The 16764-nt window shown below is 37.7% G+C and overlaps 4 protein-coding genes across 8 annotated transcripts in view; 2 read left to right on the top strand and 2 right to left on the bottom strand.

The window, feature by feature from the left end:
- The window catches only part of gucy1a2 (guanylate cyclase 1, soluble, alpha 2), a 72181-nt gene extending 71002 nt beyond the window's left edge, over positions 1 to 1179 (top strand). For both annotated transcript variants that reach the window (XM_087284687.1, XM_087284686.1), the window contains exon 9: positions 715 to 1179. In XM_087284687.1, the coding sequence (XP_087140813.1) occupies positions 715 to 925 (211 nt within the window). In that variant the 3' untranslated portion in view covers positions 926 to 1179. The remainder of the gene's footprint in view (positions 1 to 714) is intronic.
- The window catches only part of gria4a (glutamate receptor, ionotropic, AMPA 4a), an 877747-nt gene that overhangs the window by 560056 nt on the left and 300927 nt on the right, over positions 1 to 16764 (bottom strand). The gene's annotated exons all lie outside the window — the stretch shown is intronic.
- Positions 1 to 16764, bottom strand: part of LOC100535385 (uncharacterized) — a 199308-nt gene that overhangs the window by 149879 nt on the left and 32665 nt on the right. The gene's annotated exons all lie outside the window — the stretch shown is intronic.
- The window catches only part of msantd4 (Myb/SANT-like DNA-binding domain containing 4 with coiled-coils), an 85769-nt gene continuing 78229 nt past the window's right edge, over positions 9225 to 16764 (top strand). For all 4 annotated transcript variants that reach the window (XR_015509922.1, XM_087284754.1, XM_087284752.1 and 1 more), the window contains exon 1: positions 9225 to 9383. The gene's annotated coding sequence lies outside the window, so the exon portion shown is untranslated. The remainder of the gene's footprint in view (positions 9384 to 16764) is intronic.

Consider the following 16764-nt stretch of genomic DNA (forward strand, 5'->3'; position numbering starts at 1 on the left):
ATTGTAGCCTCAGTTTCCTGTTCTTAGCTGACAGGAGCGTCACCCGGTGTGGTCTTCTGCTGCTGTAGCCCATCCGCTTCAAGGTTGGACGTGTTGTGCGTTCAGAGATGCTCTTTAAACCAGCCCGTCTGGCACCAACAACCATGTCACATTCAAAGTCACATGCTCGGTTTGAACGGCAGCAGATCGTCTTGACCATGTCTACATGCCTAAATGCATTGAGTTGCCGCCATTTGATTGGCTGATTAGGAATTTGCGTTAGCGAGCAGTTGGACTGGTGTACCTAATAAAGTGGCCGGTTAGTGTTGTTAGGGAAAACAATATACACAATTTTAATTAAGACCAAAAAAAACAAGAGCACCAAAAATATTACATTTAGTTGAAAATTGGAAAGCTTGGATTTTTAAAAATGTTAATATAGTTTTATTTTTCTATTGAAATTTAATGTATATCCTTCCATGTCTAGAAATGTTAGATGATCAAATTCTTTATTGAATATATACATGTTTAATGATACCATTATGTTTAAATGCACTAAAATATATTGTCTTATTCACTGAGAAAAAGATAAAAATATGAATTTTTAAAGGAGGTGTACTCCTTTATTTCATTTCAAGGATGTTTGGCTGACCAAAATAAACAAGCATGTTTCCTTTCTTCCTTCAGTTTGTTCAGATTCAGTTCACTCATGTTTACTTGTGTTTGTTTTCTCAGACTCCTGCGGGACGACCGCTCGTTCACCTTCATCCCTCGCTCCAGGCAGGAGCTTCCCGACAACTTCCCCAAAGAGATCCCGGGAATTTGCTATTTCCTGGAGGCGGGGAAATCCCAAAGCCACGCCTCTCTCACCAGCACTCGCTCCGCCCCCATCCGCAAAGTGTCCTATAACATTGGGACCATGTTTCTACGGGAGACTAGCCTCTGAGACGGCCCCGCCCATCCGCTTTGGCATCCCGTCCTGTAGACTAGTGTTGCCTGTGGCAACTGGTTGCCCCGCCTCACGACCGGAGCTCTGGCCTCAGAGGCGTGCAGTGACTCAGAGGGGGCGAAGACAGCGGCCCCGCCCTAGTCCCGCCTTTTAAAGGAGCCATGGATAATTGTGTTCTGAAAATACAATAAATACGAATATATATAGATATATATTTCAAATAAAGCCTTCTGCTTAACGGCATAGCCAAACGACGACATACATGATGTACACACGCAAATACTACAGACAAACTCATGTAAACACACATCTCTTGCAGCAGTGCAGGTATTAGAATTCACATGCATAACTTGGTGCCTTTACCTCTCAAACACACACACACACACACACACACACACACACACACACACACACACACACACACACACACACACACAGGCACACCATACCTGCCAACACTCTAATTTTTCCCGAGAGTCTCTCGTATTTCAGACCCATCTCCCGCCACCCTCCCCTTTTGTTATTTCTCCTGGAAAACTCTCGTAATTTCACCCCCCCCTCCCCAGTCCTCAGCTTTTTGGTACAGTCTATAAGACCCCCGGATCGCTGACTTTGGTATAGTATCTGATCTGAAACCCAGTGCATAATACAGGTACTTCGCTATGTTATTCAGACACCCACCCCCCGGTCTCCCGAATTTTCAGAGACTAACGTTGGCAGGTATGAAGCACACACACACAAACACATGCGCGCTTCATAAACACATTTTACACACACCGCCATTAACCACTGTTAAATGCTTTATGTGTGTGTGTGTGTGTGTGTGTGTGTGTGTGTGTGTGTGTGTGTGTGTGTGTGTCCTAATTGACCATAGTTAGATCTCTAGTGTTTGGGTGTTAGATTGTGTGCGTGCGTGTCTGTGTGCGTTTGCGCAGGTTTAGTATGTGTGCGTACAGTATGTGCTCAGTCATTTCACACATTTCACATCTGTGGCATGGTTTTAATTTGGATATACACTGCGAATTGGTTTATTTGAGCAATTATGAAATCATTTTTAAAGGCATTTGCTTGTGAAGCTAAATGACAGAATATATGGTAGCCTTTTTAAAGTTAATTAATTATAAAAATAACACATACACTACCTGACAAAAGTCTTGTCGTGGATCCCAGTTGTAAGGGGAACATGTAATAACTTGACTTCTAGTTGATCATTTGTTGAAGTGTCAGAAGGTGGATTTCTCTGATGAATCATCTGTTGATCTGCATCCCAATCATCACCAATACTGCAGGAGACCTACTGGAACCTACGTGGAGCAAAGATTCTCACAGAATCAGTCAAGTTTGGTGAAGGAAAAATCATGGTTTGGGGTTACATTCAGTATGGGGGCGTGTGAGAGATCTGCAACATCAACAGCCTGAGGTATCAAGACATTTGTGCTGCCCATTACATTACAAACCACAGGAGAGGGGCAATTGTCCAGCAGGATAGCGCTCCTTCTCATACTTCAGCCTCCACATCAAAGCTCCTGAAAGCAAAGAAGGTCAAGCTGCTCCAGGATTGGCCTATACTGGACATTATTTCTGTTCAGTGATGAGACTTTAGTCTAAGCAGAGTCGGACCTTACTGTCCTAATGAAATCATTCAAAATCAAGACATGATCATATTTTATTGTGGTCAAATAAGCGTCATCTAGAGGCCTTTACCTTTCATATAAGCCACTTCTGATACCAAATGATCAACTAGAAGTCAACTTATTATGTGTTGTTCCTAAAACATGGATAGCCTGCAAGACTTTTTTCAGGTAGTGTATTTTAAAAATCAAAAATACTCATTCATACTTTGCTACTATATCCTTAAAACCACTAGTTTTCACCCATTTTTCAGCAAGAAGATTTTATTCATTTAAAATACAATTATTTTTAGATTGTTCGCTAATTTTTCTATAGTTTCAGTACAAGTTCGAGAAATTGCTTTAATTGTTTTTTAAAGAAAAAATTGTCTTTATTCAGAGATTGAATAAGATTATTTTTTTCATTGTAAGATGTTTATAAGTATATAATATCGGTCAATTGTTTGGGGTCTATTTTATTATTTTTTTCATGTTTTTTTTTATTATTCTGGTCATCAAGGCAGCATTTATTAAATGCAAAAAAAGTGTTAAATATTTATTAAAATTTTAAAAACGACTTTCTTATTGTATGCAGTTTCAAATGAAATTAATACTCCATTAATACTCATTATTGCCTTTATTACTATTACCATTAATAATAATAATTAATATCAGAGTGATTTTTGAAGGATCATGTGACTGAAGACTGAAGTAATGCAGCTGAAAAATCATCTTTAAAATCAATAGAATATACTATTAAATGAAATGATAAACTCCTTTTGAACGGTTATTTTATAGTGCAATAATATTACATAATTGTACAATGTGTTCTGTATTTGTGAAAATTTTTAAGTCAATTTGACGCTTTTTTTTTTTTTTTTTTTTTTTTTTTACAGAAAAATAGTCTTTATTCAGAGAAAAATAAGATTTTTTTCTTTATTGTATGATGTTATTAAGTAAATACTACCAGTCAATCGTTTGGGGTCAGTTTTGTTATTTTTTTTTCATGTTTTTATTTTTATTTTATTTTTTTAAATATTCTGTTCATGTCCTAAGAGCCAGTTTCTTTGTCTGATGAACGGGTTGTCGTGGTCCTAACCTACGACCACCACCCATTCCACAATGCACCGGTCCCTTACAGCTCCCCCTGGTGGTGGAGGATGGTCCCACGTCGCTCTTTCGGGCTAAGCCCGGAGGGTTCCTTGGGAAAAAACCTGGCCACCAGGCGCCCGCATACGAGCCCCAACCCCAGGCCTGGCTCCAGAGTGGGGCCCCGGCTGTGCCATGCCGGTCGACGTCACAGTCCTTGATGTCATTGAACTCATAAGGGGTTTTTGAACCGCACTTAGTCTGACCTTTCACCTAAGACCTGTTTGCCTTGGGAGACCCTACCAGGGGCATTAGTCCCCAACAACATAGCTTTTAGGATCACTCAGGCACTCAAACCCCTCCAACATGATAAGGTGGTGGTTCATGGAGGGGTGAGGAGTGAGTAGCTCTGACACCCGGCAGGAGCTCAGTGTAGAGCTGCTGATCTTCCACATCGAGAGAAGTCAGCTGAGGTGGCTTGGGCATCTGTTTCGGATGCCTACCTAGAGAGGTGTTCTAGGCATGTCCCACCCAGAGGAGGCCTCAGGGAAGACCCAGGACACACTGAGGGGACTATGTCTCTCGGTTGGCCTGGGAACGCTTTGGGATCCCCCCGGAGGAGCTGGAGGAAGTGTCTGAGGAGAGGGAAGTCTGAGGTTTTCTCCTAGAGAGGGATTTCTGAAGGATCATTTGACTGAAGACTGAAGTAATGTAGCTGAAAAATCATCATTATAATACCTGGAATAAATTAAATGATTAACTCCACAATTGTACAATGTGTACTTTATTTGTGATGAAATAAATGCAGCCATGTTGTACAGGAGAAAATTATTTTAAAACATTTAAAAATCCTACAGACCCCAAACTTTTGGCTGGTAGTGTTCTTTTAAGCAAGTCAGTTTGATTCTCAAGTAAATTCTCCAGGATTTTAGACAAGCTTAAATACTGAGTAATACAAATTTTTAATTGCAATGAGACATTAGCAAACTGCTATGTGAATAAGCAGAATCTGCACTGTTAATGTTGAATCTTCTGCATATATGTATAGGCTTTTTGCTAAGTTTCATGCAATGAACGACACACAAATCATTTCTGTCCGGTCAGTCGATTGGGATTGAATCACGATTATTTTTTGCACGTCGAGTTTCATGCAGACTCAATATTATTTATATGCAAAATTTTATAATAATTCTTAATAATCCATTCTCGAGCAGCGTTTAACAATTCATGACTGATATTAATATAAATTAGGAATCAGAAATCACTTTTATGCCACAGAAATGCTCAGCGCATGGTCACATGCTGCAGATGGTTGATGTGTGAAAGGTGTGTGTGTGCGTGAGTGTGTGTGAGAGAATTAAGTTTGAGGTCACAGGAAGGTGTGTGGTGATGTCGTCATTCATTTCCATCGCATTTGATTAATTCAAGATCACATTCAGACGTGTCAGTCATTTTTATCAGGATGCCAATAAAATTGATTCATTCAAGTTTCGAGGTGTCAGGCTGCTGTCTTCTTTTTTTCACCAATTTAAAAAACAACAACACATGTACCGCTCAGGGAAATTTCAAGTTTAAAGGGGACCTATTATGCTCCTTTTACAAGATGTAAAATAAGTCTGATGACCCTAGAGCAGGGGTCACCAACCCTTCCTGCAGAATTCAGTCCCAACCCTGATCAAACACACCTGAACCAATTAATAGTACCTAAAGCAGCACTTGATAATTACAAACAGGTGTGTTTGGTCAGGGTTGCAACTGAAATGTGCAGGAAGGTAGCTCTCCAAGAACAGGGTTGGTGACCCCTGCCCTAGAGTGTGTACTGTATGTGGTTTCAGCTCAAACTAACACACAGCTAATGTTTTACAACTCTCTGAAACTGACCCTTTTAGACTTTGGCTGCGTCCGAAACCGCCTACTACTCTCAGTAGGTACTGTATTTGAATTTAAACGTACTACTCGGCCGTTAGAAAAGTACCTTCTATTCAGTATGAATGTGAAAGTATGAATGGAATTCGGACGTACTACATCTGCCATTTTGTCATGGTCACGCGACCTACCTGCGTAATTTGCGTCGCTTCACTCCCATTCATGAATTCGCTCGCGGGGCATCATGGGATAGCGCAGCGTGCTTGAGATGCGCACTCCATAATTTCGCCGGAAGTAGTAAGTCATCCGGGTACTTTTTCGCACACTGATTTTCGAATTCTATGTATTCGGACATACTACTCGGCTCGCATACTGATTTTGGCGTACTATATAGTATGGAAGTATGCGGTTTCGGACGCAGCCTTTGATCCTAACTGTGCTGTTTTGGTGACTGTCGCTTTACATGCAAATAAGACTGTGCTCTTTTTCAACAGAGGGCGGAGCTATTAATGCCTATGTGCAGGGCTTTACATTAACTTTTTTGATCATCAGCCACTGTGGCTAGTAGATTTCCAACATTACTAGCCACTTGCCATTTTCACTAGCCGCAATTTTGTTGTTTGGAAAATATATTTAATATAAATAAATGTGACTTTGACATGCTAAAATGACTTGATTTAGATGTTGTGTTGTCCCTGATCAGCAGTTACTACACACAAATGGTTGGTTAATCTCATATTAAAGAAATGTTATTGTAAAGGATGATAATTAACAAAAATAACTGTAAGCAAAAGAAAGCAGGTGAAATACCACGAGTGATAGTGAAAGGATGATCACGTGCCTAAGAATAATTAAAACGAAAGCAGCCAGTGACTGCTGCTGTTGCTTACAAATATATATATATTTTTCAATCTTGAGCTCTTAAAAGCAGCATGACTGTGGGTACACGAGCATCGTTTTTTGTCTAGTCTTTTATAAAAAGAACCAAACGCAAGTGAACGAAAAAAAGCGCAAGTAAACGGGAGCGCGGGCGCTTTAAAGTCGCGTGCATCACATCACCTGTGCGCGCGAGTAATCATCCTCTCATACGGTTTTCACCTGCTTTGTCTCGCGCGAACATAGTTCGATTCTAAGATCACATTTGCACGCATATTGGGCCATCCTTATTGTTGGGTCGAACCCTGCTTTAAGAAAACTACAATGTAAAAATTATTTCTAACCTGCCCAAGTGGCTAGTGGGAGCGGCTGTCTTACCCGCCAAATGCGGGTAGATTTCAGCTTTGGCGGGTGTTAATAGCCCCTTTTCACACAGTGATACCGGTAAATATCCGGAAAATTTCCAGGAAAGACTTTACCGGTAAATTCAAAAAAGCTCTGTTCACACAGGCGAGGATGTTACAGAATTTTTCCGGAAAAGAGCATTCACACATCCATTCCAAAATACCGGTAAATTCTGACATCATTAACCAGAAATGAGCTCTAAACGGCTGCACTTGTATTTGTAAACATTGACTACATCACAAACTCTTTGGATGGATCAGTATTGAGTACAACTCCAATGAAAACATATAGAGGAACACTATCGCATGTCGAGATGTACATGATATGTGTGTGTGTGTGTGTGCTGGCGCTTACAGGTTGTTTCATGGGCACACGCAAAGCTTGAAGGTAAACAAACAACGGATTATCATAAACATTTTATCGATAATTATTTACACGGCTGGCATGAAGAAGAACATATAAACGTGATCTGACTAACATCTTGCAGCTGAAGGTGTCTGGAAAAATATTCAAAGGCTTTTATTCTCATAAACCGCGCGGACGTGAATGCGTCTGACTGTTCTGATTGGCTAAAGCAGATGTCTCACGTCAGCACGTTCTAGACGTGGACGCGCTCTTTCCGGCAATCTTCCTTCTGCATTCACACAGCGCAGCATTCTGGCAAATTACCGGTAATTTTACAACTTCTCTTTCCGGAAAATAGCCAGAACGAATTTACCAGTATTTTCAAAAAGGGCCTGTTCACACATACAACCTTTCGGAAAGGTCTGTATGTGTAAAAGGGGCTAATGTGAAGCCCTGCCTATGTGTCAGCATAGTGGCAGATGCAAAACAGAACTGATGTTATTTGTGTGAAAAACTGAAATGACTGACGGCTGCTTCTCACTCAGGGTTGTTCATGCTAATACACTTATTTCACGTAGCCGCCAATTCAAAGAACCAAAGCGAGCTGCGGTGGAAAGAAACCCGGAAGTATAGGATCAGCACTGTAAACATTGCAGTAACATGCTGTGGACTACAAACCTCCAGCTGTTGCAGAGATTTCAAAATGCGGAAATGTTGTAAACATCACTTTAATATCATTCAGTAAGTTTAATTTAAACAATTAAAAGCAATTTAACAACATCCCAATCTCAGTGACACGCTTAAGGGTCCTCCTAGGCTTCAGTTCATGGCACCAGTTAAACACTGTGGGGATGCTTTCCTGCTTCAGCCTATGTAACCCGGTGAGCGATGAAACAATGCAGTCCTCTGTAGCAAATCCTTGTGTTGTCTGTAATAGTGAAGTTTTAAAACCGTCTATTGAAGAGCTGCTCGAGCGCGGATGACTCGACTGATCTTCACGGCTGCCTCACGCTCCAGTCTCTGTGTATCTGTGTTTGGTTTGCACTCAGTTTACCCAGTGCAAACTCAGATACCGTGGTGTATGGATGTTTCCCAGAGATGGGTTGCAGCTTTAAGGGCATCATCTGCGTAAAACATATGCTGTATAAGTTGGCGGTTCATTCCACTGTGGCGAACCCAGATTAATAAAGGGACTAAGCCGAAAAGAAAATGAATGAATTAATATATATGATTGAATAGGCCCATTTCAATATGTGTTACAAAGAGCTGTATAAATATTTACATCTTTAACCAATTTGGACATTCACAAATACCACAATGTGATCCTTAAAAGTATAATTCACCATCAAAAAAAAGGTTTGTGACAATAATAAGTAAATTATGACCAAATTTATATTTTTGTGAGCACTATGCCTAAAAAAAAAAAAAAAAAAAAAAAAAAAAAATATATATATATATATATATATATATATATATATATATATATATATATATATATATATATATATTTTTTTTTTTTTTTTTTTTTAGGCATAGTGCTCACAAAAATAGAAATTTGGTCATTATTTACTTATAATAATGACCAAATTAATCATTATTATAACTGGGTAATCATGCTAGAATTGTGTAAACGCCAATAAACATACGGTTGAATAGGGCACATTTCAATATTAATGAGCTGCATAAATATTTCCATATAGGTGTATGCTTTTAAATCTTTTAAAATTCCTAAACACAGCTTAAAATCATTAATTGCTGGATATCATTGAGGGATTTATTTAGACAAATGTATTTGATTATTGTAGTTTGTGATGCACCGGCTGGCAATAACAACCGTCTGCCGTTTGTGTTGATTAGTGGCTTCATTTGCATGTTTGGACACTCGCATTAGCCAGATGAGCTGGGGAGAGATTTACAGAAGGACAGGCAGATTTATGTGGCTCGTTTGCATATGTAAAATCTTAATGAACAAGGCTGCGGTTATCTCATTCCTCACACAACGACGCAAAATTATTATTTAGAGTACAAGCGGAGATAAGTGGGCGTGTCTTAAAACTGACCCACCACACCCATGTAGGAAACACCCAATCACGCTGTGAGAATTTAGTGGCCACGCCCATGTTTTCAGTTAACTCGGTTTGAAATTGAACTGTAAACAAGTTAGAGTTAATATTAAATGTTATATTGTGCTTGATTTATAATATTTATCAGGATTTATTTTAATGTCGAATAACTACTGGATTATGGAGGACTGCTAAAACACGGTAGGAGTGTTTGTGTAAACCTGTTTGAAGATATTTACGTTTGGGGCTGTTTTGTGCTAATTGTGTCTAATGCTAACGTATTTATCAGGGTCATATTTAATGATTAATTTCTTAAAAGATGTCCAGAAAGAGGATGGCTATGGTGTTTGTTGATGCTTGTTAAGATTTGTGACAGGCGCCTGAAATGCTGATGAGAGGTTTTTGTATACAGTTTGTCTGCTGAGGGCTTTGACATGAAGGCCCCAGTCTGGCTAAAGTCCAGAAGGGATACAGCTGCGGATACTTGCTTTCGGATAGCATAATTTTTGCGTCAACATTTTTTACATTGCTTTAAAAGTTGGGTTTAGGGTATGGGGCAAGGGTTAAAAACATACAATTCAATGAGTAGTTTAATAAATATGAATAATAGTCGGTATAATTACTGTATTTACATTACTGTGAGGGTTGAGTTGAGAGTAGGGGTAACGTTATGGGTTAATAAAATACAATTTAATGGGTAATCTGATGAATAATATGAATAATACTCGGTATAATTTCTGTTTTAAAGTGCAGTGAGGATTTGGTTTAGAGTTGGGGTAGGAATAGACGTAATAAAATACAATTATTGGATAATTGAAGAAATAATAATATATAAATAATTATCGTTAATTTTCGGCCGCAGCTGTATCCCTTCTAGCCACAAGCACAGTCCGCCTTTGTGTTTTGTTTGTACTGTATTTGTAACATATCCATGCATACCTAAGGACAAATTCGCTGAACATTTACTCTAAAAGTAGATCAAATCTCCTTAATAAACACCCAATACAACATGCATAGTATTACATGCATTTTTATTTTGGTAAATGTGTATGTAACTTTAGGTTTTTAGACACATTAAATGAAATGTTTATTCTTTCAATTTTACAGAAATACTACTCAATGTGTATAACACAGGAAAATATAGTGTAAACAAAAATAATTTTGCGAATTACATAATATATGGTTATAGATATAATTGTAGTAAACCTTAAAAACAAACTCTTTAAAACGGTATGGTTTTCGGTGGAGTCAGAAATTCAATAATCGATGTAAAGTAACATGGTATAGTCTTCATTGTATAAATAATTAAACACATTCTTTGTTAAAATGGCAAACTTTATAATTTTGTGTCCAAATGGTTACATTTCACTTTAAATTGCTTGAGATCCTGCGATTGTGGCTAATGCAGATTTGCAGATTGTGATATTGATGCTGTAGCGATTTATAGTGCAGCCCTAATATTAGGGCTGGGCCGATAAATGATATTAAATCAAACCGCGATAATTTTTGTCAATAACTGATAAGCTGTTCACTATTTTACTCCATATTGATCTAAGAGACAATCACACAGCAGAAAACAATGGGAATCTAAAAGAGATATTAGAGTTGTTCCGAATTTTTGGCCACCGAAAATTTATCGTCCGAAAATATATCATGCCATTTTAATGGAACCTCTAATTTTTGTGGCTTCAGTCATTGTCGGGGTACTTTTTTAAATCTGGAAGCATTAACAACTTATATCGGAATATATATCGTTAATGTTGAAAATAATAAATAATCAATGAGACTGCATTTTTGCCGTATCGCCCAGCCCTTACATAAATACATACACGCATACATATTAGGTATGTATGTACTTTACGTTTTTAAAGACCATTTGCTATATAAATATAGTTTATGATGCAAACTATCTTTAAAAATTATAAAGGGTTTCTATAGTTTAACATTAAGGAAAATTCTCAGAATAATTAAGGGTGGTTAATTTTAAATAAAGAAAATTTAAAGCTAAATGCTTACATCCAGGACATTCACATGGTTCTTTTTATTTATTTATTTAATTATTTATTTATTTTTATTTTTATTAAAAAAAAATTTGCAGCCATAAAATAACAATCCCAGAACATTTTGTGAACTGATTATTATTAGGGATTTAATACACTTTATTTGAAAGCCATGTATAGTATATAACAGCGGTTCTCAAACTTTTTTCATCAAGTACCACCTCAGAAAAGAATTGTCTCTCCAAGTACCACCATATAGTGAACAGTATTGAAATACAATAGCGTAGTAGGCCTAATTTAGCAGCTACAGCACTGCACAGTTCAAAAAACATTTAGATTAATTTCTATTATTAAGAATATTTATTATTGTCTGCCACTCTAATCATCATAGTTTGAACAATAACACTGTACTGTGCTTATATGTAAAAAAATAATAATAAATAAAATGTTAACGTTTTAATTAAAATGTTAAAAGTTATTAAAAGTTTCATTAAAAATGGTTGACTACTGTTATTAAAAAGTAAAAAAAGACTTGAGTCCTGGACTTAAATGTAAAGTATTAACATATAGTAGCCTATTCATCAAAACCTGGAAATGTTGCTAGGACCTTATAAATATAACCATCATATTCATAAATCATTTGTGATACAATTTTAAATATATTTTGCATGTAAATATATGACATATTCCTCCGTGTACCTCTAGAAGGATGCCCGCGTACCACTAGTGGTACACGTACCACAGTTTGAGAACCACTGGTATATAAGGTTTATGAAATGAAGCTGCTTTGACGGTATCCTTCACTCTTTAGTTTCAGAGTCACTGGTGTTTATACTGTCCTGCGATGTTCTGTGATTAGAATAAACAGATTACAGCTGCATCTCTCTTCCTGAAACATCCCATAATAACATTACTACAGTAATCGGCTCATTACTCATTCATTCTGACATCATCACATTCGGCCAATCGAATTAAGGCGCATAATTACGGCAGATGAGGGGCCGTGTGTTTGAGCTGCTGATTAAGCCAGGATCACTGGATGTCTTGTTTATGTAAATACTAAAATAAAACTAATGAGAAACTAAGCTGGAATGATGCTGGGAAAATATGCGATATTCTTAAGAATTGCAATAACGATATTTCTTATGATATAACCATATGTTATTCCCTAGAAAAATGCTGTTGTTTATGTTAGCTCTGTTTTTAAATCAGTTATTTATGTAATGATAATAATATAAATGGGTAAAATGTATTTTTTAGATCTTACAAATTGTAATTAAGACAAAAATAGGTGTGAAGATGCAAACATTTAATTTTTAAAACGCTGAATGAGTGAAAACGTCTGCAGATATTCTGATTTTGATTGGCTGTTGTCATTTTCCTCTCTAGACTCCACCCACTAGTGTTTAGTTTAAGCTCTGGGTTTACCTTTGGGCCGCTCCTGCCAATAGCAGAACAGCAATTACTTGAGAGGCGGGGCTTAACATAGTAAGGCCTGATTTGAATGTGATACATTTATGGCATATATTATTATCATGATGATGATGATGATGATGATAACGTTGCAATTTATATTGTCAAGTCCTAAGAGAAACTGGTTTCTCAGCTTGTGTCAGCTATCAGCACCCAAATCTAAACAGTTATTGGTCAGAATTCCATATCGGTGTTATCCGTAGACACTAATATATTATAATATCTAAACTATACACAAAATATCTCTGACTTTTTCCCATGATACTCCTCTCCTGAAACTCTCATGGGAAAGTTTGAACCAAAAGGCAAATAATTATCATCCAGCTGAAGCAATACAACTGTTCATCCGAACACACACTCACACAGAGAGAGAGCAAACATTCACATGCTCGCTGCTCTGGATTCTGCCTGAACTATTTTGATCCTGAGAAAGATGAGAGGCGCACGTGCTGAACGCAGAGTTTCATCTCCCTCGGGATTATGGCGGAGAAAATAAAATGAATTATCGGATTAGCGACCTCCTAACAGCCTGTCAGACGCGCATCCTCAAGACGACAGCTCTTAACAAAAACATACATTTATAACACCTCTGTGTCTCTCTTCGGCCTTTTTCTGTTATAGAATCTCAGAGCACAGAAGATCAGATTGGTGCTAAAAGTCGAGGGAAAAGTTTGTGTGTGTGTGTGTGTGTGTGTGTGTGTGTGATGAGAAGGTGATAGTGTGACAGTGACCTGTAAACAAAGCTCTTCAGCATTGTCTGTACTGAAGGCCAAAGCTGCTGACCTTTTCTACCTCGGTGTCAACACATTGTCTTTTAAAGGGATAGTTCATCCAAAACTGAAAATGCTGTCACCCTTCACTTGTCACAAACCTGCTTGCCTTTCTTTCTTCTGTTGAAAACACAAGACGATATTTAGAAAAAATGCTAAAAACCATTGACTTCCATAGAGTTTTTCCTACAGCCAATGGAAGTCAATGGTTGGTAAGGTTAGGTTACTAACATTTTTCAGAATAACTAGTTTTGGGAACCGCTTACAAGAGTAACGAGAGAGTATGTTTTTCTTTTTTGGGTGAACTATCCCTTTAAGGAAGATTGTGGTGAAGCTCTGACACAGAACAGACATTCAAAGAGGAAACGTGTTAGAATAAAACTGCAGACATTGATTCAAACACATCTAAACATGCACTGTTTTATTGCACATGGATACATTTTGCACAGCTTACTTTAACATTTGCGTAAACCTCTTGGTAATAAAAATAAAACAATTGTTGGATGTAACACTGAACCCAAAACCATACGAATTCAATTGAATGGATACAAGTAGGCCTGTCACGGTATCATATTTTTGTCATGCGATATTTCCAGGGGTGGGCGATATGGCAAAAATGCAATCTCGATAATTATTTTCCATATTAAGCTCTTGTCCATGTGTTGTGCGATAAGTCTATGCGTTGCTTATTGTGATGGACTAACTGTTCAACTAAAAATGTGTGAGACTTGAGAGACCTGTAAACATTCACTTGCAATATACACTTTATTTCAATGTTCTAGTATTTTGCCTGTAGCGATTTGAGTGTAAGAAAAGCGCATTACAAATAAAATTTATTATTATTATTATTATATTGAGCGATGATGATATATATTGTGATTACATTTTTAATGCTTCCAGATTCAAAAGAGTACCCCATTAATGACTGAAGCCACAATAATTAGAGGGACTTTTAAATGTCAGTACATATTTTCGGCCGCAAAATTTTCAGAAAAGTTTTGGCTGAAAATTCGACACATCTCAATATCAACACACTTTTAGATTTTAATTGTTGGACATTTCTGCTGTGTGATTGGCTGTTAGATCAATATAGAGTATATATATAAATCCAGAGCTTATCATTGTTATCGACATACATTTGAACACGATTCGATATACAATGGTCCCTCGTTTATTGCGGGACTTGCGTTCTAAAATGACCCTATGATAGGCGAAATCCGCGAAGTAGACTACTTTATTTTTTTACGATTATTCTAGATGTTTTAAGGCAGTAAACCCTCCCTCGCTACACACTTCATACACTTTTCTCAGGCAGGCATTAACATTTTCATACATTTCTTTCTTGTATAAACAGAATGTGAAAACGCATATCCTAAATAAATGTTAACAAAGAAGTGCAAGGTAAAGAGTAACAGAGGCTGCGATATCTGCTACCAGATCTATGAAAATATAGTAGAATAATTTATAGCAAATAATATAGTGTTTTTTTAACTATACTGACACCGACACCTCCAATAGAGATAGAGATGTTGCACAATCAGCTAAAATGTTGCTATAATTGTTTTCATGTATGGGCGATATATATATATATATATATATATATATATATATATATATATATATATATATATATATATACAGTTGAAGTCAGAATTATTAGCCCCCATTGAATTATTAGACCGCTTGTTTACTTTTTCTCCAATTTCTGTTTAACAGAGAGCAGATTTTTTTCAACACATTTCCAAACATAATAGTTTTAGTGTCACAACCATCGCTCCCCAGAGGATCGCTGGTTCTCACACGAACTCAGGACTTCATTTCCGCATTTCCCAGGACTACATTTTCATACATGCACTGCTCCCAAACACGCACACCTGGGGCCTCATGTATCAACGCTGCGTACGCACAAAAACTTTGCGTACGCCAAGTTTCACGCTCAGAATCGCTCACGTTTGGATTTACTAACAATGAACTGAACGTGGGAATGTGCGCAGCTTCACGGCAGCTTTTTGGCAGGCGTACGCACATTTTTTGTGCGTGTCTGTTTTATTTCCATTGGCGACTCCTAGAGGCAGTTGTGTTAAATTGCTCTCTACAAAGTGTCTGATCCTTGCAATGGCAGCTGTATGAGACGGGTTCATCGATCTAGCAGGTAAATAAGATTTCCATACCATACAGTTGAGCAGCTAAACATTAAAGCACAATTTGCAGCGGTCGCCTGTTTTCCCAATGTAATCTGAGCGATCTACTGCACGCACATTGCTATAAAGGCACCATCTGAAGATGAATTTGCATGCGTGAGTCAGAAACATTTCCATTCAATAAATATGCAAATAATATATGATGCACAGACTTATTAATGATTCCTACTTGTCTTTCTCGTGATAAATAGTAGGCAAAATCTGATATGTAGCGGGGGAAAAAACAAGAAATAGTTCATCAGACGCTGGATTCGAGCCGAGTTCATGCTCGAACGTGTCAAAACATGATGACATGCGTCTTACGAGCGCGCCACTGAGACTGTTGCGAGTGCTGCAACATTTTACACCTATAAACCACACTATTTCTTTTTTTAATGCACTCAGTGCGATGTTCAGACCCAACTGTGTTAACCGTGTCAGCTAAACTCTCCCACTCTATTTTTTTTTCTTTTGTTGTTAATTCCGGAGAACAAACTTGCAAATAACACCGCTTTTCTCCGGTCTACCTCTGAAAGCAGCACCACCAATTCACATTCTGTTCGCAATGTTTTAGTAAGATTTCCACGCAAGTCTTCGTACATGAGGCCCCTGCTCACTCATGTTTCCTGATTGCTTCACCAGCTGGACCTTGTTCACAGACTGATTACATCCCATTCATAAGCCACTCTCTCACGCTACCAGTTTGCCGAGTCTTGTTTTCCCAGTAACATTACTACGCGTTTCCCTGTCTTGTTTCTCCGTGTTTCGATCTTAGCCTTGTACCCTTGTTTTCCTGTTTAGCCGCCTGCCTTTCGACCTTTAGCCTGTTTTACGTTTATGATTCTGGACTGCCTGTATATACCTGTTTGCACCTGATGACCATTGCTTGCCTGACGTTTGAATAAACTGCATAGTGGATCTTACCTCCTGTGGTCTCCTGTCACTCCACCCCAGTCGTGGTAACATTTAGTAACTAATTTCTAATTGATTTATTTTATCTTTGCCATGATGAAAGTCAATAATATTTTACTAGATGTTTTTCAAGACACTTCTATACAGCTTAAAGTGACATTTAAAGGCTTAACTGGGTTAATCAATTTAACTAGGCAGGTTAGTGTAATTAGGCAAGTCATTGTATAATGACGATTTGTTCTGTAGA

This window comes from Danio rerio, chromosome 15 (assembly GCF_052040795.2).
Source record: "Danio rerio strain M-AB ecotype USA chromosome 15, GRCz13ab, whole genome shotgun sequence".
Lineage (NCBI taxonomy): Eukaryota > Metazoa > Chordata > Actinopteri > Cypriniformes > Danionidae > Danio > Danio rerio.